At 38.4% G+C, this 26701-nt stretch overlaps 1 protein-coding gene across 1 annotated transcript in view; it reads left to right on the top strand.

Moving 5' to 3' along the window:
• Positions 1 to 5545: 5545 nt before the first annotated feature.
• Positions 5546 to 26701, top strand: part of LOC146584471 (transient receptor potential cation channel subfamily V member 6-like) — a 32717-nt gene continuing 11561 nt past the window's right edge. The window contains exons 1-7 of the mRNA XM_085324519.1: positions 5546 to 5676; positions 16844 to 16941; positions 17552 to 17674; positions 19198 to 19338; positions 19912 to 20010; positions 20262 to 20437; positions 21257 to 21403. Coding sequence (XP_085180645.1) covers positions 5546 to 5676; positions 16844 to 16941; positions 17552 to 17674; positions 19198 to 19338; positions 19912 to 20010; positions 20262 to 20437; positions 21257 to 21403 — 915 coding nt within the window. The remainder of the gene's footprint in view (positions 5677 to 16843; positions 16942 to 17551; positions 17675 to 19197; positions 19339 to 19911; positions 20011 to 20261; positions 20438 to 21256; positions 21404 to 26701) is intronic.

Raw genomic sequence — 26701 nt, 5'->3', positions numbered from 1 at the left:
TAGGGCCATAAAGCCTATTTGTGTACTCAGGAACCTGATGGGGCARGGCAAAGACTAAAATTTTCTGGATCTACTCTGAGATTTCACAGACCGTAGAAGTCTGGTATGTCCTGTGATGTACAGTTGAATGGCTCCAACAAGCAGTCAGCTAGCAGTGAATCTTCCTGATAGAATTTTTAATAGGGCTCATATTTTCTATATTAGTCAAAACCAAAGCTGAGCTCTTGTAATCAATGCTTACCTTCAAAATTTTCCTTCTTCTCTCTCCTACCAAAACATATTTTTAGTAGCTCCCTAATAAAGGCTTAGGCAACAGCCTAAGTCAGACATGTGGTTTCCAAGTATTGGGTGACATCACTTATTGTGACCAAAATAAATCAAAAACAATTCAACAAGTTTGATTCCCTGATATCTGTGCTAACATAGTAACACAATTACTACAATGTGGGCTAGGACTCAACAAACTCAAACTCAAATCAGGAAAGTTTAGTTTCTCGGAGTTCTCAGAATCTTCCAAGCCTGATGCAAACTACAAAATCAGGAGTCGGTCTACCAAACCCCAGCCTTAATTCAACACTATAGCGTATGAACACCAAGCAGCTGTTACACTAACCTCATCTTTGTTCCTAAATGCAAAAATGTTGCTGGCTACAGAGTTTGGGTTAATATTCCAGTGGATGAATCCTAGATACATGCTCTGATCCACTTGTATATCAATGAGGAACAATGAGTTCTTCTATTAATATTTGTAGAAAATGAGGTTCCACCAACTGTAAGACTCTCACACAGAACTCCCCAGTTACTGAATTAGACTGGGCTATTTTTGTGGCACTCCTGACCACCAAGTAAAACTATTGAGATGTTCTCTGCTAATGCTTTCTTCCACCATGTTACAGATTGGTTTAGAGATTCCTCATAACACCTGTGGATGTCTTAAAGTCCCCTCCCTCCTGTGAAGAAACCTAGATGTAAAGGGTTGATTTCACCTTCTTACAACTTCAAATCCTACTGTTTCAATTTTTCTGCTAGTTTACTGTGCCAAAGTCTGCTGCATATGTTGGTAGGGCCAGTTTTATAATGTCTAGTGATTTTATTTTATTTTATTTTATTTTCTGCTGCTGCACCAGGACTTTCTATAACTGTTGGTAGAACTATTGCTGATCCCTCACCAAATTCATCAGGATCTTTAGAATGCATTTTTCAAAGGAGTTTGTGTCTCTGCTGGCATTTGCCACTACAAGTAGCTAGCCTTGCCTTCTGCTACCTCAAGCCAAGAAGTGCAGAGCCACTCCACTTTAATCCTCAGCCAGGTTTATTGCACACACACACTCATACAAAACACACACACAGTTAATTAAGATGATTCAGCATAATATTGAACTAAAAYAATGCTTACCCCCAATCTTCTGCAGTCTTTCAGACCAAAAGACTGATTCCCAGAATTACACATCAGAGCTAGTTGTGTACYACACAGTAGATCTTTGAAGAACCCCTGTGCCCTGATACAGTTTATAATGCATTATTAAGTCATTTCTACTTCTGCACTATCTGTGATTTACTGGTGGTTAAGTAATTCAGTTCTACATAGTAGAAGAGGTCTTGTGAAGATAAGAATATCTCAAAACTGCTGGAGATAACATTAGTAGTGTGCYTCTCTGGGAATGGCTAGTTATTTTCCTGTGTTACTTAGTTCTGCTTTACATAGATATATTTCATCATTCAGTTGTATGATATGAAACTGTACATAATATGGGGCACTTGCATACAATCTTCCACAACTTTTTGCAGTTTTGCACTGCTACACAAGTATGATGCTATGACTTGAATGACTGAAAATATCTCTGTCCAGTAAGATTCCCTAACCTGTCTATAACATGCCAAGTAGTTATTGGATAGCCACAGTTACATTCTCAGATGGAAGATTATCTACTGTATAAATTGAGAAATTATACCACTACCTGCTGAAGGCATGTGTCTAAGCAACAACAAAATCATGAGCTGATCTCATGAGTTCTTGGCTTCCTCTCCTGTTTTCTGCTTGTTCTCAGAAACTATTATTTTTTTATTCCTTTTTAACGTACTGTTGCATCCCTCATTCTTCTCTCTCATGACCCATATTTTAGAGCCTTTCCTGGGTGCCACTCTCCCAGAAAGAATTGCAGTGCAACCAGAAATGTACAGGGAAGCTGTTGAAAGACTAATGGAAGTCTGTTTGTAGGCTGCATTTCCACTCTTGCTCTAAAGATGGTAGCCTAAGCTTGGATTTACAGATCTGTGCCTGCATACTTTGCTTTTACTGATGCTGGACTGACAGAATTTCTCTTGTCATCTTTGAAGTGATTTTTTTTTTAAAGAGGAAACTTTTACGAGAGGTAAGGTAAAAGATATTTGTGACTTGCATCAAAAAATAGAAAATATCATTTTATTTTTAAGGTTTGAACATACATATTCAGAAAGAATGTATGAAACAAGAGACAGAGAAAGACGTAGTGGAAGGATGAGATCTTCTGAAATAGCCTGGAAGCTTTTGGATCTAGTGCTGTCCCTAAATAGCAAAATAGGCAATCTCTGTGCTGAAATTTGTCTAGGCAGAAAGGATGAGGTGATACTTATCTATGATATAGACATCTTGGGGGCTTGCCAGTTGATGGTTACACAATACTTTGAAGATATGTTAGATACCTAATTACAACATGCTAATTTAAATGTCTACCAGGTGCTTAACATAGATTTGGGGAGCAAATGCAGAAGGCAAATGTGGGGGTGGGTTTCAACTCACCATAAACAATAAATAGGTTGACTTCACTTTCCCCTCAAATGCTATGTTGTCTAAGTTTTTCTGATACCATTCATTAGCTACTTTTCTGTGCTAGGTAGAAACCTACCTTTAAAATCTTTTCAAGAGATATAAATGAGAGACTTTTACCATGTGCAGCTTTCTCCCTTAGGCTCAACAACCTTCCTCACTTTTGCAATGCCTTTTATCATCTCTACTTCCTGGTAAGCACATTTCACATTGTTGTGGATTTTGTGAAAAACTAGGGCTACACTTGTTTCTTCAAAGTAATTTTAAAACATTACCTGGTTCTTGCATTTTTACCCTATAAAGAACCTGTAAGCAAAAATCAAAGAAAGAAAAAGAGAGAGAGAAAAATAAACCATGCACTTCCATCATGACTTTTCACTAAATAAACACATTGGATTCAATCCTACATACCTTGGCCACTCAAAATTTCTAGGAAGATTAACAGGAGTTTTGTGAKAACATGGAATGCAAGGGTCAGGGTCATTCAGAAGGAAAGGAATCCATGTCACATACTGTGCAAATCATGCTTGTCTCTACATTAACATTGAAATTACTTTTCTAACAGCCCAGGTAATAGCAATTTTGATTTATACTTGAAAGAAAGAAAGAATGAACGAAAGAGTTGAGCAGGACAGGAAAAGAATGGTGACAATGTAATAATTTTTCCTGTAACTTCTTCCTGTAATTGTTGCGTAATAWTTTTTTCTTTTCAGGTATACTGCTAGAAAGGGCTACTTGAAGCTCTAGAGTCATGAAAAGTCAGTTCCTTCATATTTAAGCTATTCAAATTTAGAATATAGTTTTGAAAATGTATCCTGACCTGAAAGAAATACARTGCAGCATACAGAAGTATAGGGCAGTGTCTCTGGCATTGTAACAGTTTTCCATGGCCAAAGTGGCTTCCTCATTCCCTTTTATTTGTAGCTGATATGTGAAAATGGGCACTTACTGGTAACTGCTGCAGTATTTGGCTCCGCATACTGGCTTACTCATGAAGTCTTGATAGCTTTACAAAGGGCAACACATATTGACTGTGCCATATTCAATGTTCATACATTCCCTAGAACCACAAGGTGACTGAATGCACAGAACCAACATCATCCTATCATTGCTACTCTGCTCCTAGTTCTGCGTTGTTAGACAGTGTGGCATGAGGAACACATTTGGCCAAGTTGTGCTTTTTATTTTTCATCCTTACTTTGCTATTTATGACCTACAATTGTAGGTCAGAAACTGTGTATAAGGATGTTTTGAGATGAACTGTCATATTTTTGTGATAGAGCCAAGCTAGAATCAAGAGATGAAGCTAGAATTTGAGGTCAGAATGAGCCAAAGTCAGAAACAAGAGAAGTCAAGCTGCGTACCAGGAATGACTGACAACCATGCTAAGGACCCTACTAGCAGTAGGAGCTTGGAACAAGAAACAAGTAGAGATAGAACAATGCCAGGAGCCAAAGGTAGGTCTCAAAAAGCAAGGCTAGGACCTATAGTCACAGTATGACTCAGTTGCAATGAAAAGTATATGATACTTCAGGAGCTTGCAGAAGTTTGGGTGTGAATCCTAGTTTGACAAGTCTGTATAACCTCTAAATAAACCTGAAGTTCTGAAGGGATAACTCTGTCTTATGGTTATCTTACTGTTTTACGTATTTTCCTCTCTTACCTACTGATTCTGCCTAGATCCAGGCACCTCGAACTGAAGCAAAAACCTGTTCCACTATAGCAATATTAAGGATGAAGGGAAATTTCTGTTGATTCAACCTACAGGAATATTAGCAGAGTTTTTTTAGGAGAAGATTAGAAGATTAGGAAATTCCTTTCCCCCCTAAATTTTCTTCTAGCTTCTTCATAATCAATCCAGCTAGAAAGATGCCTCCTCTTTCTATTCTGAAATAATGTCTGCTGCTTCACAGATACCCCTAAGAGCTGGCTGATACTTTTTTATACCAAAAATTAGTTTAGTTAAATAGAAATTTTAATTCCTGCCCCAAATATACTTTTCAGGAACAATGATATGAAGAAACAATGAGAGGATGCAGGAATTAAAGGAAAATGAAAAATGCCAAGCTTGCACATTAATCTACATAAACTCTTCTTCCAGCTTCTAAAGGGAATGTATTTTGTTTGTGCAAGGCAGAGAAGGTGGGGTCTATAATGATTGTCTTTAATGGGATTTGCAGAGGGCTAGAGTTGGAGGTGTGTCCTCATCTATACCGCCTTTCCAGAGCACAGTGTTTTTAGGGCACGTTCCCACAGGTTCATTCAGGTAAAAGGTGTTTTGCCTAGCTTGTTCAGCTGCCTGTTGCAAGTTCCTTATGCATTGCATTTCAGAGGGAGCCACAGTTGCATAAGTGGGAAGATTACTTTTAAATTCTAGACTTTAGAAACAGAACAGAAATACTAGAAGCCTAAGACATCAGTTCTGTGCTGACATCCTCAGTGCTGTATAGGGTCTTTGTAAAGGGAAGGCTCCTGGTGAGGTATTTCTAAATCAGGCACACCTTTGGGTTGGGCTATTTTGGAAACGAAGTATCTGTTGATGAGGTTAGAGGTATGGTCTGCAAGGCAGAAGTGATTTTATTTTGTGTTCTCACATGTACTTTGATCAGCTGATGCATCTGAAGGACAGTCTCCTGTAAGTGAAGAGCAGCACTGCCTTGTAGTAAGCCTTTCCTGATTTTTATCAGTGAGGACTGCTGGATTTCAGGCAGCTGGACAAGATAGAAAAAGGGACGTGCAATGGGGGTGCCTTTATTTGGGGATAGCAAGTCCTTCTATTTCCGGATCTGGAATGGACTGAGCCAGATGTTGCAAGGCAAAAAATCCTGGGATAAACATCTGGATGAAATTTACCTTCTCCAGCAGAAAAGGTACCGTGCACTTCAGCTTTCTTGTCTTTCCCTTTCTTCCTGCTGCTTCTTCCTCTTTTCCATTAGCCTTTCCTGCCAACAGATAAGCTTTAAACAGCTTGGGTGTACTTTTTTCTATAGGATTTCTTTTTTCAAGTTGGAATGTTTCTGGAGTTTCAGTCATTTTCTTTCACAACTGGGTTTACTAGATCTCAACTGAATCATCCTCAGTGCAGCATTTCCATCACAAATTCAAAATGTGTGCTCTGTCTTTCCTGCTTTCATTTTTTAAAGCTCACAAGTTAAGGAGATTTCATCATTAAGAGCGTGTATTGGTTATTTATGCTGCATTGAGCTATGTTTGAAATAATGGCTTGCTAAGGGGATTCTGCTTTCTGCCTCTCTGAAGCTTGCCCTTACTCTGGGACCCAGTGAGCTCAGTGCTATTCCACATTTTCGTGGTCATTCAGTTCCTAGGCTGAACTGCTGTTTCTCACTCCTTGACCCAGATGCCAGTATCTTCAAAGCATGTAGGGAATCCTCTTGGACCTAACCTTATCAAGAGGATTGCCTGTGTCTTCACATGTAAATACTGGATCAAGGCTGTTGCTGCTGTGCAAGGTTGCCCCTTCCACATACAGGGATGCAGGATTGTTCAGGAAATGGAGCTGTAGCTCTAGTTTTTGTTGTTCCTTGTAATTTCTGCATGCACATTAAATGCAGTTCTCAAGTAATGAAATTGCTTCCATTCCCTTGTAAAAATCTTTCTTTTCTTTCCCTCCAAACTCTGAGCATCTCTGGGGACAAAAATGTGGCCACATGAAACAACATAGATATATTTGTGGTGTGTGTGTGTGTGTGTGTGTGTGTGTGTGTGTGTGTACAGAAATAAGTACGATAACACTTTAAGAGGGACAAATGGACTTATCTGGTTTTAGGGAAAGAACTTGCACATAGTAGCATCATTTAATTGCTGACCAAATAGCAGAAGCCTATTTTATTTTACTTCAAAATAGTCGGACATATATAGGTTAAAAATGGAAGGAGAGGGGACAACAAATGTGTCTCCATGAAGCTCTGAAATGTTTAAATGTGGGTATGACAAACCAGATCTTTTGGAACATTGATGAAAAAACATGGGTAACTGAAAAATAAGCTCTCAGTAGATCCTGTAGATGTCCAAGTGAACATATGCAATGTAAAGTCTGAAGATATCAATATATTTATAGTTTCAACAATAATATTTTTATATTTTTAAATAATAGAAGTGTGGGTTGAAAGGGACCTTTGGAGATCTCTAGTCCAACTTCCTATCAGAAGCAGTGCTATTACCAATGTTAGATCTGGTTGTTTTGGCTTTGTTTGGCTGACTCTTGAAAGCCTCCCAGAACAGAGATTCCACCACTTCTCTGAGCTTGTTTTCCAGTGCTGCAGTAACATCTTCGTAAAGAWTTTTTTTTTCCTAATGTCCAGCCTGAAGCTCCCAAGTCACAGTTTTCTGCTCTTGCCCTTTGTTTTATCATTTTCTACTACCAAGAAGGATTTGGCCCCTTCTTCTTTGTCAATCCCCTTCACCTAGTTGTAGGCTGCTATTTAATTGTTCCTCAACCTCCTCTTCAGCTGACTGAACCCAGCTCCCTCAACCTTACCTCATATGTCATGTGCTTTAGGCTCGTGAACATCTTGCTTATTGCTGCTGCTGCTGGAGAAAAACAAAAAAAAATGTCAAACATATAATGACTTCATACATTTCTCATAGATCATTACAGTGTAATGAGTGGTTCTCATCTGACATCTCTGTGTTTCTTTATAAACTCAGCTTAAAAAACACATATACTGCATATGATTTCCTGCATATTTTTAAATTAAATCAGAGCGGCATGGAGACAGATTTGTTCGATCCCATTTTAGGTCTGTATGTTTCCCACTACTTTCAAGTAACATAAAATAGCCTTCTGCTGTTCAGTCATATTAGACGTTATCAATATGTAGAAGCTCTTTCCTAAAGAGGGACAAGTGTATTATTCCATCTTGTTATTCTGTTCTTTCCTTTCCATATGCATATTTTTTCTTGTGCAGCCATGTTTTTTGTCTCGGAGATTTTCAGAATTTGAGGTAAAAGAAAAGAAACTTTTTACAAAGGACTGGAAGCAGTTTTATGACTCTCATATTGTTAACTAGGTACAGACAGCGATGAAAAACATCAGGAAAACCTTCTGTGGTGGCTTCTGGTGTATGAAACTGTCCTTAGAAAACTTTTGCTTTTTGTGGAAAAGCTGCTGTAAGCCACTTTTACTTCATCATGCCATTTTGTTTTCTGGAATTGCAGTGTTGTGGCCTTAGCTTGCATTCTTCTTAGTGTTGAATTCTTCTTAATGTTAACAAGGAATACATACAAGAATAAGCAGCAATTAATTTTCACTATTACTGTGCGAAAAGCCAGTGGAAAATATGGTACTATGTATCTACTGTGCTCTGGCTTAATAATTTATTGTGTTATGATTCTGCACTAGGAGAACCGTGTTTTTTCCTGATCTACAACTGATGATGATAAAACTTGGAAGTTAACTTTTTTGATAATTCTCACCTTCACTAGTGTTGCTGTTTGTTCTTGCTCCATGTGTAGTAATCTTACTGACGTTTTGGCTCAGAGCTGTCCACAGTGATCCTACATTGTATAGCATTTCCTAAAGGGATATCAAAATTCAGTAGATGTAACATAATTTCCTACTAAGATCAGAGAAGATTTTGAGTTCGTCTTTCCTTACTGTGCTGTGCTGGAGTATTCCTCTTAACTAGCTTGTAGCTCAGTGCAGAGTCTTGACGATAGTGATCTCATGAACTTCCCAAAGTTATCTTTGGAATTAGATTCTGGGAGCTGCGTAGCCTAGAACTTAAGAACTTAAAAAAACAGCATAGTTCAGGATCATGGAGAACAGAGATAAATAGCTATCAAAAAATAGTTATGAAAATTAAGGCCTGATAAGAAGAGGAATTACATGCCTGTCACAGCCTACTAGAGCTGTCAAAAATGATGGAAACCATTTTTAATTTTTTTTACCTGGTTTTCTGTGTAAGACTCTCTAAGTGAGCAGAATCTCCACAGATTCTCCACAGAATCTCCACAGCATGTAATGTTGGAAACTCTACTGTATAAGAATCGCAACGTTCATCAGAAATAATTGATAYATAAATTAGAACAAGTGAGTACATGGAACCAAGACAGTTAGGCTGTATTTCACTTTCTGTAATTGCCTGCCTCTGTAATTTTTATAAGTCATCTATCTTATGTGTATCCCCTCTCTCATAGCTATTGCTTAGGGGGTAGTGGTATCACCTGACTTCCTGGGATGCTGTGAGAATTAATTATTTCAATAACAATAATTTAACTTGTGTAGTACATTTCAACATGAATATCAAAGCCCTTTTACATATATTAATTATAGAAATATAGAAATCTGTTCCATCAGAAACAGTCCATTAGAGATGGTTGGGGCAATTTGCATACCTTACAGAGAGCTGTGAAGCTCATTCCAAACATGTCAATAAAAACTTTGTATCCTTCTTCAACATCGCTGTTCTTATTCTCTTGGGGTTTTATGTGGCTCTTCAATCCAACAGACAGATTAGTCTTTCTTGTACTCGGAGTGCTTTGCTTACCATAAAAACAGACATGGTGCAAACAAAAAGTAACTCAGCCTARTGCTATAGCACTGAGCTGGTTAAGAGTTTTACAGGGACACAGTGAGCCTTTGAGCTTCTAGATCAGTTTATCTCAAGTTGGTAGTAAGTAAGAGATGTCACCTGAGGTTTGCTTTTCACTTGTCTGAACAACCTTACCGAGATTTCAGAAAAAAAAAAAAAAAAAAAAAAAAAAAAAAAAAAAAAGATGTACAACTGTCCTGTCTTAAAATCCATAATGCTTGTCAATATTAATTGGTTCCTTTGCTCTCAAAGATGACAGGGGCACAAAGATGCCAGCTCCCAGTTGCAATCCATCATTTGTAATGTTTCATTGACAATGCTTCTGAGCAGTCAAGGCACAAAGAATAGCCTGTTGGAAACTGCTGCTGCATGTAAGACAAAGTCAAARGTATCACTGATAGCATTTTTAGTCTTCTTTTCTTGTGCTATTAGGCCCTCACTGTAAGAAGTTTTGAGGAGCCTAATAATGGAAAACCAATCACCTTAATTTCACAGATGTGACACTCATCTGGAGCTCACATTTCCCCCACAACAAACACACACATGTGCGCGCGTGCACACACACACACACAAACCCCTTTGACCCCAGTGCCTAAGATACAACTTAGGCCCATAGGCCTAGCAAACCATTTGCTTTCTTAAACTTGGCTATAGGTTTCCTTATGAAGAATTAAACATGGAATTTATTCTCTGCAAAAATCAAACAAAAATATTAGAGAAAATCAAATAGATGCAGGGTGAAGAAAATAAACTAGTATGAATCTGCCTGAAGATCCCTATTGACAAAGGCTGGATTTTTTGTCTTAGAAGGAGATTATGTTTTAGAGAACAATTTAATTTTATGAATAACTCAGTTAATAAATAAATAACCAGTGTGGAAGAAATAAATTGTTGATCCAATTGTAGCATGAGATTATTCTTGTGGTGCTGTCAGATGCAGATTTTAAAAAGAGTATCATTGCCAGGAGAATGCTGTATTGGAGATGAATGAGGAAGTTTTCTGCTACTCAGTGTGGTGGATGGTTTAAACATCAAAGGGGATAAAACCTCAATCTCAGTTGCTTGTCCAGTAATATCTGCAATTACCAACCTGACTATCCAAAATAATTTTATTTTCTGCTTATTGCTGCATTTGATGTTCATATATGCACATTGATAGGCCCCTCAGAGACACTTAAGAGAGGTGAGCACTGATTAATGATGTAAATTAAGACTACAGAACTGTCACATGGCTGCTACAATTTGAGTGTTTTTAGTATCCTACAAACAGCAGCATTATAGCATGGRTCTTTTTCCTGGCAGAAAGAACCAATAAAGCTCATTACCATAGGAGAAGATCTGTTTGCTGTCAGCTTCCACAAATAAACAGAAGAGTTTCCAGTTAAACTATTGATTCTTGCTGTCAGTGTTGAAGAAATTTGATGACATTGCCCCTGTTTTACTTCTCTGAGTCTCTGTTATCGTAATCTGTCTCTTTTTCACTTTGCACTCTTCATTTATAACTCATTATTTGGCTCTTCCTTCTGGCTGATTAGCTTTCTCTGAGCATTCTCTTGCTCTCCTGAAGACTTGCAAACATAAACATGCTGGCACAAAGAAAGGAGAAATGAATCTTTTTTGGTGATCTCATGATGAAGTGCTGAAGGATAGATATTCTGAGTACGACAACAGGGAAAGAAAAAAAACGCTAAAATAAAATGCTGCTGCTGAATTCACAGACCAGTTTAAAAGAATTGCCTTAAGCCTTCTATAATGGATATCACCATGAAGATAGGGAATGAAGCCAGCAGATGCCAAATTAAAACTATATCCAGCAATAAGAATAATCAAGCTTGGGAATGCCTCAAGCAACAGAAGGGAAAAAAAAGGCTTCATATTTTTTGGTATCAAAATGGTTCACATATTCCTTCATTAAAAAGATAACCTTATAAATTAAAATTCCTACCTTTATAACTGAGTCTTATGGAGTTAGTAGTGCCTAAGAAGCTGTAAATGCAGAAACACACATATCACCAGCAGAAAGCACTTATGAAATCCTTAATCTTCTCTAAAGTTATTTCACATGACTCCCTTGGTCAGAATCTGACCTACATTCTATCTCCTCTTTGTTTCACAATGGATTTTCAGGTGTTACTGACTTTGTCCTCACCTATAGTGAAAAACAAATCACAGCTTCCTGAGCCTATCATTGAGTCATCTATTAAGTAAACTGAATGACAGTAATACAGGATCCAGAATCACTGAGTGCCTCAAGACAGCTACATAGCTTAACTCAGTAGGAAGAATTTAGCTGCAGTTCCAGTTGGATACTGGCATGGTTATTGTTGCCCATCAGAACTACTATTTGTCTATGTAACTATGTTTACTCTAAACTGATCCTATAAGGAGACATCAGTGTTACATTGTAACTAGTGTAACGTTAGTTTGGTSTAGTGTTACACATATAATTTAGGTCGGTAGATTAGGAGTTTATTGTCCCTTGATTACATAGTTGATGCAGGAAGTGACATAGAATAGCATCTTAGATTAGCTGTGCTGAATTGTTTTCTCAAAGTGCCTAAGTAGGTCCCTGTGCTGAATCATTCTCTGAAATGTTCCCTCTCCATCCAGTGACTGTAATGGTAATTTATGGAAACTAACCATCTAGTGTAGGAAGCTCTGTTAAGAGTTTAAATTTATAGTTTTTGTTTTGTAGCTACTTTGACACCCAGAAACTAGAGTTGTAACATGTAGAATTTGTACTGGGTTTTGATGAGTCAGGAAGAAAATTGGTTAAATATCCAGAGCTATTAAAAATTTCCAATTGTAATCTAGTGTGAAGATTCAAGATTCAGGTGACGTAATTCGGATTTTTTTTTTTTTTTTGGGGGGGGGGGCTTTGTGAAGGTAGTTCATCCACTACTTAACATTTGTATATTCACCACATTGAAATAATGTGTTAAAAATTGGTTGATAATTATAATGATATATTTTAAATGACAGTAAAATATGTTCCTAGTTAGGAGCCATAAAATTAAGAGACAGTAAAAACATGGTATAAATGTGTAAGTCATGGATTTCTGAGGTGTTGGAAGCAGTGTGCTGTGACATTTATTAACAATTCTGGGTTATTTACTAGCTTGCTATTTGTCCTGGCACCTCTGATTCTGTGAGCCCAGTTGAAAGGTAGAGTAGACAAGTTTGAAGAGAGAATGAGTAGACAGGTTTGAAAATTTTTGCCTGCGTTTCTGAAAGCTGAGTTTAACAGTTACTAGGTGTCTGTCTCTTAACAGGCTTATAATTTAATTAGTTGTTTACAAAGGCTTTGGAGAATTTGGGGAGAAAGGTATTGTGCTTGTGCCCTCCCACATTGTCTCATGCCCAATCCTTCCTCCTTGCTGAGGTAATCTGTGTGATAAAGGCATACCCAGTAAAGCATCAACATAGTAATTGTGGTATTGTTTATACTATTCAACCCCCACCTCCTTCCCACTTCCCGCCTCTGCAAGTTACATTTTCCAGAAACACAATCTTCCTCAGCCAAAGTAATGGCTRAAGTGACAAACTTGCTTTACTTATATTGAATCTTACAAGTTTTGCTCCAAATGCCTCTTTATTTTCTTCCTATCTGTCTGATCCTAGTAGTAATGTTCTCATCAAATCACCTTGTAATTAGCAATTAGAGCAAATAACATATTGATAAGGTAAAGAAAAAAATACTGCCCATGGCAGGAAGGCCAAAAGTCTGAAGGAGACTTACAAAAATATCAGCATGGCTCCCTGATTTGATTAGGACACTTCTTTATATTCTGAATATTTATAGCTATATTCTGCTCTTTAGTACTTTTCTAGTCTAGCTTCTAGTGATTTGGAAATGGGACATTCTTGGTGGTAGAAAGGTTCCTTTTATGAAATCATAAATATTCCCTTCAATTATGCTTTTATTATATTATATAATATTATACGCCTGTGCCCCTTAGCTTACATTTAGTCAACTGATTCCTATTAATTTGTGTACTTCTGATATCTCTTTGTTTTGCTTTAGCCCCCAAATTCCCTCAAGCATGTCAATATCCCTATCCTATAAGGCTGTCCAGAGCTTTGACACGTTTCAGTGGATTAAATCCAAAGATAACTGGATATCAGAGAAACTTCTTTGCTTCAGGTTTATAAAGTATTATTAGTATTATTAGTAAAGTATTATTAGTAAATTTAAGGCAAGAAATATATATTTCTATAAGACTCAGAATTTTTTGACAGTTTTGTATTTTAATGTTGAATCATCCTATACCTATTCGGCACAAATTCTGGTGGCCATAAGTCATTCATTCTCTCTCTCCTTTTCTCTGTCTCTATTTTTCTCTCTTTCTCAATTTATCCTGTGGCTTATTATAGAGCTTTATTAATAGAAAATGGGTTCTAACATCAACTTTATTAATTAATGCAAAACACCTATTGTTTTTATAGTACTTGTCCCAGAAAGCTGTATCCCTACAATCTTGCAAATAAATAATACCATAATACAAGGAAGAAATCTATGACAGCATAAAGAACAAACATTGAATGTATCTCCAAGTTTATAATTTGGACTAAAATATTTTTTATTTTGGGGGCTGGGGTGGGGGCGGAGCGAGACTGACGTCCAGTCCAGTAGTTGTTCAACTATGGTAAAAGGACTGAGTGTCCTTTTCCAAATAGGTAGGGAAAACAAGGCTGAAGTTCTCCTTGTTCGTAGCAGCATTGTTGTTGCTCTACAGTTTTCCTTAGTCTTACTCCATTTCACACATTTTGACTTGATGTGAGCAGTACTAGGAATTTAGGAATAATTAAAAATCTATGCTGTAAGAAAGTAGAGGTGAGATAAAAGTATGAAATTTGCCTCCAAGCACAGGCCTACAGCTGAACTTACCCCATTTGGAGTGAGGATTCTCTTGCTATTTCATTCTGAAAGATCAGGAGACATAACCTGTTTCTTTTGGTGCTCCCCCCCCCCCCCCCCCCCGCCCGCTTAAAACTTTAGCTCTTGAACTTGGGCTACTTAGAAGTTTTTATTTGTATAAAAAATCCACTCCAAAACATTTTTTTAAGAATGAAAAGATACCTCTGAAAATATTGTAAGATAATAAAAATAATAGTAGTTTTTGTTCAATCTTTCGTGATTTTTTGGTGCCCCAATTTTGAACATTAGCAAAACTTGTTTGGGTGCTGATCAAGCAGGTATGGCAGGTAACCATCATACTAACAATCAGATTGAAAAGAAATTTTCTATTCCATTCAGGAGGTAACAAAAAAGAAATCTTTAAATAATATCTTATTTATGTGTTTTGTATAATAGGTTGGCTCATTTGTGGGAAAAGATGAGATTAGTTGGCCAGATTCTCCACAGCGATTTATTTTTTTTCTCTGCAAATGCCTCTCTCATTCATTATCCAGAAAACAGTGTCTGTTTGGTTTCCAGGTTTTCTTAGTTATCCTGGAAAACTGGATCCTTTTATTCCCCAAACTGGAGCAGCTCTGTAGTTCATCTCTGCCACAAGGTTAATTCCTCCACACTCCACAGAAAAAAACAAAACCCACATAGAAAGGTTAAAGGTCGTACTCATATTTAYTATCCTTGATCTCCTTCCACAGGAATCTCAAGGTTAGAAAGCTTCGTTTTTTTTATCCCCGTATTCTGGGGTCACAAGACAGGATGAAATGCTAGATGGGAGGTTAGCAGAGTTTTCCTCAACACCTGCAGGGGCAGCTTCTTCTTTATATTTTAAAAGCGTAAGCCTGGTCCAGGTTAACGACTGTAACAGTATCCATGAGACCTGGGGAAGAAAGCCAGTTATTGTAGTCCTGTGTATCTCTTGAAAAGAGCTTCAATAACTCCTTAAGCACCTCAGCTTTCAGATAAACTATGCTGAACTATTTTCAATGATTCCCCTTTTACCTGTTTCACATTTTTTTTGTACTTTGTTTACTAGTTAGATACTACTATAGAATCTGGGGCCACCAGCTCATCTCAGCCTGCTACCCAGCTAGTGTGGGGAAATAGCACAGCTGGTAACAAGTGGTAGAATGTAAAAGACAGTGCAAATAAAAGCTGTTACTCAGCATGTATGGCAAGCATGGCTGAGGCCTCAGATTGTTCAGCTTCCCAAGGCAATGGAAAACCCTGAGGCAGCCTGATCAGATGTGTGAAGAATCAGACTTCAGTTCATGTAGAATCACTTGATGAAGTTCATCGTGCCTAACTTCTTATGTGTCTCTTCATCATAGATAGAGCCTTCTAGCACCTCCAAGAAAGACCTATCCTATCCATCTCTATACACTGACTGTACCTGGTGCMCAGGTGATCAGCTGAGATTGAATACCTAACCTTTAGAGAAACACTTCTGGGTGAAAGGAGCCCTGCCCAAAGCATTTCAACACTGATGAATTAGGCATCTAGAAAAAAAATCCTAAAAATTTAGACTTTTAAGATCATTTTGGATTGGGATATATGCTTTTCAATTATAAGATTGAAGTTTTGCTATTTTTACACCAAGAATTGAGGGCTAGTAGCTTATGGATATTACCATGTCTGAACAGGAGCTTTAGAAGAGGCATTCAGTATTGCAGGGACCACACTAAAATACAAGGGCTGATTTTCCACTGCTGTGATCAGCTTTGCACTGTCCAGGATACTGTTTGCATCAAATGACTTTACTGTAGTGAAGTACTTGTAAATTCTTATTTGACTCCGAAGAATCTACTGAAGTAAGCAAAAGCCTGGTGGAGTATTCAAGGGCATTCTTCAGCTATAAATGTTCCATTGGTTTGGGACTTGTTTGATGGCATATTCTTTCCCAGAATGGATATAATTTTCTGTTCTCATCAACTTCCTAAAATCTCTCAGCAACAGAAAACAATATTATAGCTAAGTTTGTRAATGTTTCAGATAAGTTTATATGATGAGCAGTTACATTTCAGATCTCATTCTTTTAATTATACCATAGGAAACTATGTTCAGATACAGGGGGAATTCTTGTTCGTATTTTTTCTTTTCCATCCATTATGTGGGTAGTTTAGATGGAAATCTTTTTTTGTGTGTGTGTTTCATAAAAACCTACTGTCTTTTTTTGCTCATGAGATAGCTAGTCTGCTGGCAGAAGTCTCAAATGACTGGTTGTTTGTTATCTTCTGTGCCTCAAACTGCAGGCTATGTACGCCAGAATCATTTTGGACTGGTTATTCCTTTCTCCTTTCCTTCTGCTGCCACCATATGGTTATGTGTCTGTAAGGCAAGAGCATGTGAAATACCTGCTTTTTAGCATTGGGTTTGTCTGCTTTTTCTGATTCCTTTATTTCTTTGGGGGGTGATATTCAAAAATACCTCAGATAGTAGGTATGTATTACCTACCTTTCAGGGACAAATAATTTCTGAAGATTCTTACTGGTTTGAGCAAAGTTCATTCTAGTTTTGCAGAGAGTTACCATGTGTTTGACTGTATTCTTTAACACTATTTCTTTATTGTAGGATCTGGGAATCCCCACTGCTCCAGGCTGCCAAGGAGAACAACCTCCAAGCCATTACAAAACTTCTCACTGATGGAACATGTGATATCTACCAAAGAGGTACTTGGTTATTTGTTACGAATTGTTTTTTGGGGAAGACAAGACCCTCCTGCACCTGCAAAGGTCTGAGTAGCATGGGGGTGTGTGCCATTACATTCTCATCAGCAGTATCAAATTACTTAACTGTGTATCAGTAGCTGAGAAAGGTATTGGCTTCTAGAACAAATGGAAGGAAAGTTCAATAATCTCCATTTTGCAACAAAGTGAAATTTCTATCTTAGAGACACTGTCAATTCCTAAGTGAGTTGTGAATATCAGGGATGATATGGTTAATTTACAGCTTGACCAGGCCTCTTTTCTAGAGGGACGGAGGAAGGCCATTTCCTGGAGAAGATGGTCAGGGTGTGCTTATTTTAATTCCTGACACTCAAAAAGCATCCTCCTTTTCACAAACACCTGAAGTCTCTGCTCATCTTCCAGGTTTTGAAGGGGTAAAGGACAAGGCTATGTTGTTAGCATGTTACACAATGAGGCAGTACCCTCCAGTACTCAAGGAAGGACCCAACACTTCCATAATTCCATAATTCTCCACACCAATAAATCACTATCTGCTTCTGTACCATATGGCGGWATGTCTAGTTGACCCACGTGCTTCCCTTACTTTCTCTAGGTGCAGTGGGGGAGACAGCCCTTCATGTAGCTGCCTTGTATGATAACGTGGAGGCTGCAGTGGCTTTGATGGAAGCAGCTCCAGAGCTCATCAATGAGAGGATGACATCAGAGCTCTATGAAGGTAACAGCTCAGGGTAGAAGGATGGTCAGAGCTCTCTGCAGAGGGAGGGAAGAAGTACTGTCTACACATTTAGGAAACAGTTCTGGTACTGTTCCTGGTTCAATATATYGCTAAGCTGCTACATTGTAAAACCAACATACAAGTGGCTCCTGAACCTTTGTGGAAAGATGAGATTATATTAAAACCAAATGCATGCAGAACATGCAAAAACACGCAAATGAGTAATTCACAGACCTTAACCCCTGGTGGGTTTATTGGCTACAGTGTGACGGCGAGGATATCTACAGTGTTTTGGCTTAATCTGTAGACGCATCTAGTCCTTTGTAGCAAAGGGGTTACCTACCTGATTTCCTCTCAGAAGGGCAAAATTGGTTCTTTGATATACAAAGACTGGGGATTAAAACCAAATTTGTCTACATTTTCTTTTTCTTTCTTCTGAAGAGATACGAACATTTCCTTTTTCTGTTTATAAGTTTAGAATCAGCTCTAGATCTGAAATAATAGTTCTGGCTGACTATTACACTAAACAGATTCTTGAAACCACTAAAATAATAATTACCATTTTTTAAAAATTCCAGTACCTTTTTTGAAGAATTTGAGCAGGTCTGCTTTGGAAGCTTTGTCTTGATCTGCTCTTCATATTGCGTGAAGTCTTTTCTGAGGGACATGAACTTCCAGTATACTTCCTGGAGGAATATGGCATGTCTTGTTTTCCCAGACGATACCTAGAAAGTGCATCCTGTTTGTTTTGCTGGCAGATTGTAAAATCCTTTTTCACAGATTCACAAAAAGATTTAAGTAGAAAAAGACCTCTAGAACTGCATCCAGTTCTGGGCTCCCCAGTGCAAGAAAGACATTGAGCTACTGCAGAGAGTCCAGCGTAGGGCTACAAAGATGATCAGAGGACTAAGGCATCTCTGCTATGAGGAAGGGCTGCGAGAGCTGAGACTGTTTAGCCTGGAGAAGGGAAGGCTGAGAGGGGATCTTATCAGTGTGTATAAGTACCTGAACGGAGGGTGTCAAGGGGATGGGGACAAACTCTTTTCAGTTGTCCCRTGCATCAGGACAATAGGCAAGGGGCATAGACTGAAACACAGGAAGTTCTGCCTGAATATGAGGAGGAACTTCTTTCCTGTGAGAGTGACGGAGCCCTGGAACAGGTTGCCCAGAGAGGTTGTGGAGTCTCCTTCTCCGGAGATATTCAAAACCTGCCTGGATGAAACCCCGGCTAACAGGCTCTAGGTGACCCTGCTTGAGCAGGGAAGTTAGACAAGATGATCTCCAGGGGTCCCTTCCAACCTTACCCATTCTGAGATTTTGTGAATCTGTAAATCTGTAATCTCACCCTCTGCTCAAACAGGGATAATATGAAAGGAAAATCGTATTTCYCAGGTACCCTATAGACCTAGTCATGCTAAACTTCTATTTACCATATGTGAAATGTGAACTGCAGACTACTGATCTCTGCTCTGACAGCCTGAAGTTGCTTTCTCAGAAGGCAAGTTTTTGTTTGTGTCTCGCAGGGCAGACAGCTCTCCACATTGCAGCAGTGAACCAGAACATCACTCTGGTGAAAGCTTTGCTGAAGAGAGGGGCCAATGTCTGCATGGCACGGGCCACTGGGCAATTCTTCAGGCGGAGCTCCCAGAACCTCCTCTATTTTGGTATAGCCTTATTTTCTCTCCTTGCTGCTATGGGAGGGGACCAGCAGAGTGATGAAGGAAACATGAGGGAGGATTGTTTAGGTCCCTACCTATAATGAATGAGCAGACGCTTCTGTCTCCAAGGTCCTTAGTCACACACCTTTTAGCAGACAGTACTGCTCCACCTAAGTATGTACACTCTGTGTAAATATAAATATGTATATATCTTATGCATTTTTACATTTGTGTGCATACAAAAATTACGTATTGTATCAAAAGCATAATATAATTAATTCTATACTGCAGCTCACTTTTCATTCATTACTAAGATACTCTTCTGATAAGGATACTCTATTGTAGTGTAGATATCTGGATATCTAAGGATACTCTTTTCTAGTATTATGGGCTTGTTATTTTCCTCCTTTCTGAGTAGGACTATGATGGGGGGGGCAGGAAATTTACATCTTACCTGGAGTAACTCTTCTTTTCCTAAGCTCAGACTAAGTAGTATGGATAGCTTTCCCACTAAATGATCCAACCTCACTTACCTGCAAGGTCATTAATGTTGTTTCCTCTCTGTTCCTTTCTTTGCAGGAGAACACATTTTATCATTTGCTGCCTGTGTGGGAAATGAGGAGATTGTAAGGTTGCTCATTGAAAACGGAGCTGACATTAGAGCTCAGGATTATCTGGGTATGTGCTGTGGGGCCCAGTGAAATGCATACAGCAAAACTGGACACTTCAAATCAGACTCTATCGTCTGTGCAAGCATATGTTTTTCTCTCATTACAAACAGCTGTTGGATGAGGCATGCGAGGAAAATGAAAGCCATTGTTAATGGCATCAGTCAAGTAGCACCTTATTAGTATTGTTAATTGGTAATTACTTTCCTACTACAGGGTTGGGCTATTCCATATATTTTACCTGCACTGCTTCTTCCACAGGTAACACTGTTCTTCACATCCTGGTTCTACAACCTAACAAGACATTTGCCTGCCATATGTACAGCCTGATACTTTCCTATGACAGGAGCAAACAGGGATCAGGATCACTTGAATTGATTTCAAACAATGAGGGACTTACTCCATTCAAACTGGCTGGAGTTGAGGGCAATACTGTGGTGAGTTTGTGTGTGACACATTTGCCTCCAGGGAGAGGTATTCAGAAATGGAGAACTTGAAGCAATCTCACCCAGATCAGGGGAGTTTTTGCCCACTGTTAGTGGGTAGATGTCCTTCCTTTTTGTGCCAGAAGTCTCATATAAGACTAGAAAACTGGTATAAGTTAATCCTAATGAGAGGAACTAGAACCTAAAGAACATATCTTCTCACCCAATTTTTGAAACATTTGAGTTATATAGGTGTTAACAGAGAGATCTACCCATTTTTAAAAGTTATCTCTGCTATCTAGATGTTATTACCCTAAATATGATGCACAGAAAAGAAATAACATAAACAAGAACTCTATTTTTGATATAAAATCTCATGCTTAARCTGATGGAAAGTATAATTACACATGATTAAGACCCCATTGCACTATTGTTATTTGTCTACTGCCAGAAACAAGATACTAGACTGCATGGATCATTGGTCTCCTTCAGTATAATAGGTCCTGTCTGTATTCTTGATAATGCATGTCTGAAAAAGATTACTCTGTTTTGTGTATTATCTTGTTTAAAAGTGGTAAGACCAGGCTTCTTAAAAAGAATGTTTTAAAATTATACATTTTGAGAACATCCAGTGTCATTTTTGTAAGTGAAAGAACTGTTTATCATTATAGTAGAGAAACAGGTCCTGAAAGATGTGAGAACTATAACAACCAAGAAGTTCAAGGGAAATATTTTGTAAAGAAGGATTTTTAACAACGTTAGTGTGTTGCAATGAAAATGAATATTAATGGGTAGTTTCTGATCTCCTTAACACCCTTCCTTTCCCCTCAGATGTTTCAGTATCTCATGCAGAAACGGAAGTACAATCTTTGGTCCTTTGGCCCCTTGACCACTGTGCTCTACGATCTCACAGAGATTGACTCCTGGGCTGAAGATCAGTCCTTCCTTGAGCTCATTGTCTCAACCAAGAAGAGAGAGGTATTGTGGACAGCAAATGCTTTTTCTTTGCATAATAAACACATAATAAAATAAATTCCCTTTGTGTCACACGCTGCAGGGAATACATGAAATGTAGCAGCTTTTTTATGATATGGCTGTATTGGATGCTTTGACAGTTACTCTAGAGACACAAAGCTTGTGGATGGTTGAAGGAACTTAATCAGTATCACAGCTGTAGAAAGCTATTTACTAGAGAGACTCTAAAACTACTTGTTATTTATGTCTTTGAATCTGGTGAAAGAGAAAGAACCTTTTGCTGAATCACATTGCCATTTCCTTTTCCTTGCTAATGCCAACTCTCACGACATCTCTGTGAGACAGACAGTGAATTCAGAACTCCTAAGCTAGAGAGCAATAGAGCAAGCTTAGAAGTTGTCCCGAATGACAAACCATAGTCCTAAAAGAAAGAAAAAAAATTGTCCCTATGTCTTTTTCTAAACCACATAGTACATGCAGATGCAAGATTCCTAATTTCAGAAGCTAGATTGTTCCCAAATAGCATAAGATATGATGACTTCTTTATTTTCCAGAACATTGTTAAAACGTGAATAATTGCATTTTTGGCATGCATAACTAGTAATTCTTTTTTTTGCATTTTATATACCTGTGGCCCAAAATGTTTTCTTCTCTGCAAGGATGTTATGTATTACCTCACATACTGTAACATAACCTCTCAGTCTGATAACTGGACTAGCGTAGTGTCTTTAGGCACCAATTATAAGCAAATTTCGCTTGCATCCTCTTTAGAGGATACAAACACAAATAGATACTAAGGCATAGTTTCTGACCCTTTACCATTTAACTGGACAAAATGTGGAAGAAATAAAAGAGAGCTAAGCTACAGAAAGACTATAGTAAGCTTCCAAACTTACTTTCACTTCTTTGAAAACAAAATGTGAACATCTAAGGCTAGATTGCTCTAGCTAGATTCATTCTCTCTCACTCTCTTCTGATCCTTCTGGATATTTCTTAGGCCATTCAATAGTTCTCTTAGACTTTTGTCCATTTCCTGAAACATACATATTCCTTGCGAAGCGCTCAGTCTAGCTTCGGCTACTTAGAGGAAACAGGGCAATACAGTAAAGGAAGGAAAACATCTAAACAGTAATAAGTTGTCATTTAATGTAATCTGCTCAAGTCACTTTGACTCACTTCCCCTTGTTGCTCCTTGCAATGGTCCCCTAAACCGTACATTAGGAAATAGCTATTTTTCCAAGAATCTTGGCTGAAGATGCCAGCTGAGCACCAAATGTCAATGAGGCCTTTTCTGTAAAAGGGCGACAGCTATATCTAGTTTATTGAAAATTAGCCTGAGTTCTGATAACTTTTTGAGGATAAAAGTTGCTGATAATAGCAATTACCATTTCTCTGATAAACATTTGAAATGGTTTTGTCATGTGTCTTGTGAAGCCTGCATATGTTCTCTTAGAATAGCCAAATAAATTCTTCCCTTTTTTATAAGTAAAGACCTGCAAATGAAATAACACTGATGATCCTAAAGTAGCTCAATCCAGCTGGTTCTGACTATTTGTTAAGCAGACTGAGCTCCTTGACCTACAAAGCAAACTTTGATCCTCCATAAACACGGTAGCCGTGGATCTGTTTCTGGACCTTAAGTGTTTGCCTATTTTACTTACATCAGTGAGAACTGCATTCACACACAGGGAAGCCAGACAAAAGGCCACAGAATAGTCCTTTAGCTGCAAGAAACCTGCACAATTATAACTTAAGTTGAGCTAAATTGTTACCTTCCAGATYAGGAATGTACCCTACATTGCCCTAAAGAACTGACAGAAGAGTATCAGAAGACTCCAAGTTAGGCTTTCTGGACTTGCAGGCTCAGCTAGGCAAAATATCTTTCTTTTACTTCCACTTTAACAGAATAAGGTTCAGAACTGAATGAAAATAAAATGTGGCTTTGAAAGTACCTTATGGTGATCTATTTGATTCTAAAATAGAGATCTAGTTCTTCAACAACACTAGATCTTGGCAGCCATGATAACTTGAGTCAGTATTATTTATCAACTTTGAAAATAATATTTTCACTTCTGTGGTACTTACTTCCTGTTCATGGAACTCTGTGTGGTTTGTGACCACTAGCGAATCATGGYCCAATGTTTTCAAAATAACTCAGTATGAAAAGACTCTTTTATTCTCTCTTCCATTTTATTCACATTATCATAGTATTCTTGTCACTACAGTGTTGAATACATACCAATAGTGCATTATATACTAAAACTAGTATCTTTCCCATGTAGTTCATTCTTTCTTCATAGAGCGGTTTACTAAGTAGAGCATCTGTTTGTGGGTGGGCTTGGAAGTGGCTACTTTTTTGCACAAAATATTGTGTGTTCACATTGGACAACTTAAACTAAAGAAATGCACTTGACCACTGTTGATCTCATCTCTTTTTTTGTCACCAACAGATGTGCTTAAACACAGGTACAGGTACCCTCAGTTTCACATATTGTTGATGGGGAGCTGCAGGTGATCTGTAGGGCCCTAGTATCTACAAAGAAGGAAAGCTTAGGATAACCACATCACTAATTCAGGTACCTCATTTAGTCACCTAAGGTTCTGCGATTGTATTGTTTATAGTAGTGATGGTCTAAGGACATATATGAAGGAAATTTGGTAGGAAGAAGTAGTGACATTTATTATACAAGTTGACAGAGATGTAAAAATCGAACAAGCTTTTGGGCATACATGTTGAATTTCAGGTCTTGAAACAGAAATTGCAGTTTTTAAACTTAGAACAAGCTGAGATAGTTGCATTAAGTTTAACTCTGTACGTTACAAATCCAGGGGACAAATCCAGTCCAAAATATACAATTTTCACATAACTTGCATATATTTCTAATGTTTAATTAGTTATCTCTCCAAACACATGATATGATCACATTGATAAGTACTCCCTCAAAAAGAGTACAGATGAGATCTTTTCTCAAAACAGAAAACCTTTTCTCTGCAAATATTTTTATAAAAATGTTTATATTGCAGCCAGTGACATATTTTATTTAAAGAAATATTTGCATACTGCTCCTGGGAAGAGATGCCTTACCAATGCAGCCACAATTTCATCTTGTCCTAGGAAACACAACTAAAAATAGCAGAGTGGTGTTGAGCTTTCCACATTTTAYACTTATCATCATAATTATCCTAGCTGCAAATAAATACACTTACAGAGAAACAGAAGCTGAATTATTAATTTTAAAACATCTCCATGGGTTTTCTCTGTCCTTTGTGTGCATGTGTATAAATTAACCCAAACAACCATGAGGACATATAAGAAAATTTCTGGATTCCTTTTGTGTTTTAAATGGAAGTGTATGATGGGAGAGAAATGTTTCCCTCCTGTGCTCACAACTCCACTGATCTTACTTTTTAAAGACCCTCTCTGTCACTTCTAAAATGATAGTCTTAACTTATCTGATGAAGATTTTTGTTTGTATATAAATTTCAGGTACACAGTATGTATGCATATATACATGTCTTTGACAGAAACACAATCTTAATGTATGCAGTAGTGTGCTATTTTTCATATCTCACAAGATTTATCATACCACCTGAAGCTTCTTTTTATTTCTGGAAATATATGTGGTCTAGACCACTGAGATTTTAAAGAGAAGGACTGAAACTTCAAATTTGATATAAATAATTTAGAAGAAGTAAGCTGAAGAGCCTGCATCTTCTCACAGTATGTGTCACTGGGGGCATACTGTATTTTTTTTCATTGTCAAAGCTGAATGGTGAAAATTTGAAAATCCAGGCCACACCATTAAGATGTTGCCTTCAGATGGAAATCAAGCAACTCTGGAAACCTTTCCAAATTCTCTCAGCTGTCTGCTAAGCTGAGGTAATATCAGAATCAGTTTTTCAATGAGGGCTAATGATGTAAAGGAGCTTTTGATATGTTTCCAAGAAATTAAGGATTTCCACAATTGCTATTGAAGTTGATAGAAATAGCTGTTGAAATTGTTGCTAATTTAGATGTATAAATGAAGAACTTGAATTTTGAAAGGAAAAAAAAAAGGTAAGTGAATTCCATAAGATTGCTCAGCAACTTTGTTCTGCAGCTGGAAATCATAGAATCACAGAAAGGGTAAGGTTGGAAGGAAAGTCTGGAGGTCATCTAGTCCAACCCTCCTGCTCAAGCAGGGTCACCTAGAGCATGTTAGACACAATCAAGTCCAGGTAGGTTTTGAATATCTCCAGAGAAGGAGACTCCACAACCTCTCTGGGCAACCTGTTCCAGTGTACTCTCACTCTCACAGGAAAGAAGTTCCTCCTCATATTCAGATGGAACTTCCTCTGTTTCATTTTGTGTCCCTTGCCTCTTGTCCTGTCACTTGGCACCACTGAAAAGATTCCAGTGCCATTCCCTTGACACCCTCCCTTGAGATATTTATAGACATTGACAAGATCCCCCCTTCAGTCTTCTCTTTTCCAGGCTCAACAGGCCCAGCTCTCGCAGCTTATCCTCGCAGTGGAGATGCTTTAGTCCTCTGATCGCCTTTGTAGCCCTATGCTGCACTCTCTGCAGTAGCTCCATGGCTCTCTTGTACTGGGGAGCCCAGAACTGGACACAGTACTCCAGGTGAGGCCTCACCAGGGATGAGGAGAGGCGGATGATCACCTCGCTCAACTTGCCGACAACACTCTTCCTAATGGACCCCAAGATACCATTGGCTTTTTTGGCTAAAAGGACATGTTGCTAGCTCATGGTCAACTCATCATCCACCAGCACTCCCAGGTCCCTTCTCCGCAGCCCMCAGCTTGTACTGGTGCATAGGTGCAGGACCCTGCACTTGCCCTTGTTGAACTTCATAAGGTTTCTCTCCACCCAACTCTCCAGCCTGTCCAGATCTCTCTGAATGGCAGCAAAGCCCTCTGGTGCACCAGCCACTCCTCCCTGGTTGGTATTATTGGCAAACTTGCTGAGGAGACACTCTGTCCCCTCATCCAGATCAGTGATGAGTTAGTTGAGCAGGACTGGACCAAGTACGGAGCCCTGGGGAACTCCTCTAGCTATAGGCCACTGACTAGACTCTGTGCCACTGAGCATAACCCTCTGAGCTCTGCCTTTCAGCCAGTTCTCCATCCACCTCACTGTCCACTCATCTAACCCACACTTCCTGAGCTTATTGAGGAGGATGTTAAATGAGATAATGTTGAAAGCCTTGCTGAAGTCAAGGTACACAATGTCCACTGCTCTACCCTCATCTACCTAGCCAGTCATTCCATCATAGAAGGCTATCAGATTGGTGAAGCAGGATT

This window comes from Rhea americana, unplaced genomic scaffold, assembly GCF_003343005.1.
Source record: "Rhea americana isolate MKP2758 unplaced genomic scaffold, rheAme1 scaffold_92, whole genome shotgun sequence".
Classification (NCBI taxonomy): domain Eukaryota; kingdom Metazoa; phylum Chordata; class Aves; order Rheiformes; family Rheidae; genus Rhea; species Rhea americana.
The sequence above is the reverse complement of the archived record's forward strand: the minus strand, read 5'-3'. Positions and strand labels throughout refer to the sequence as shown.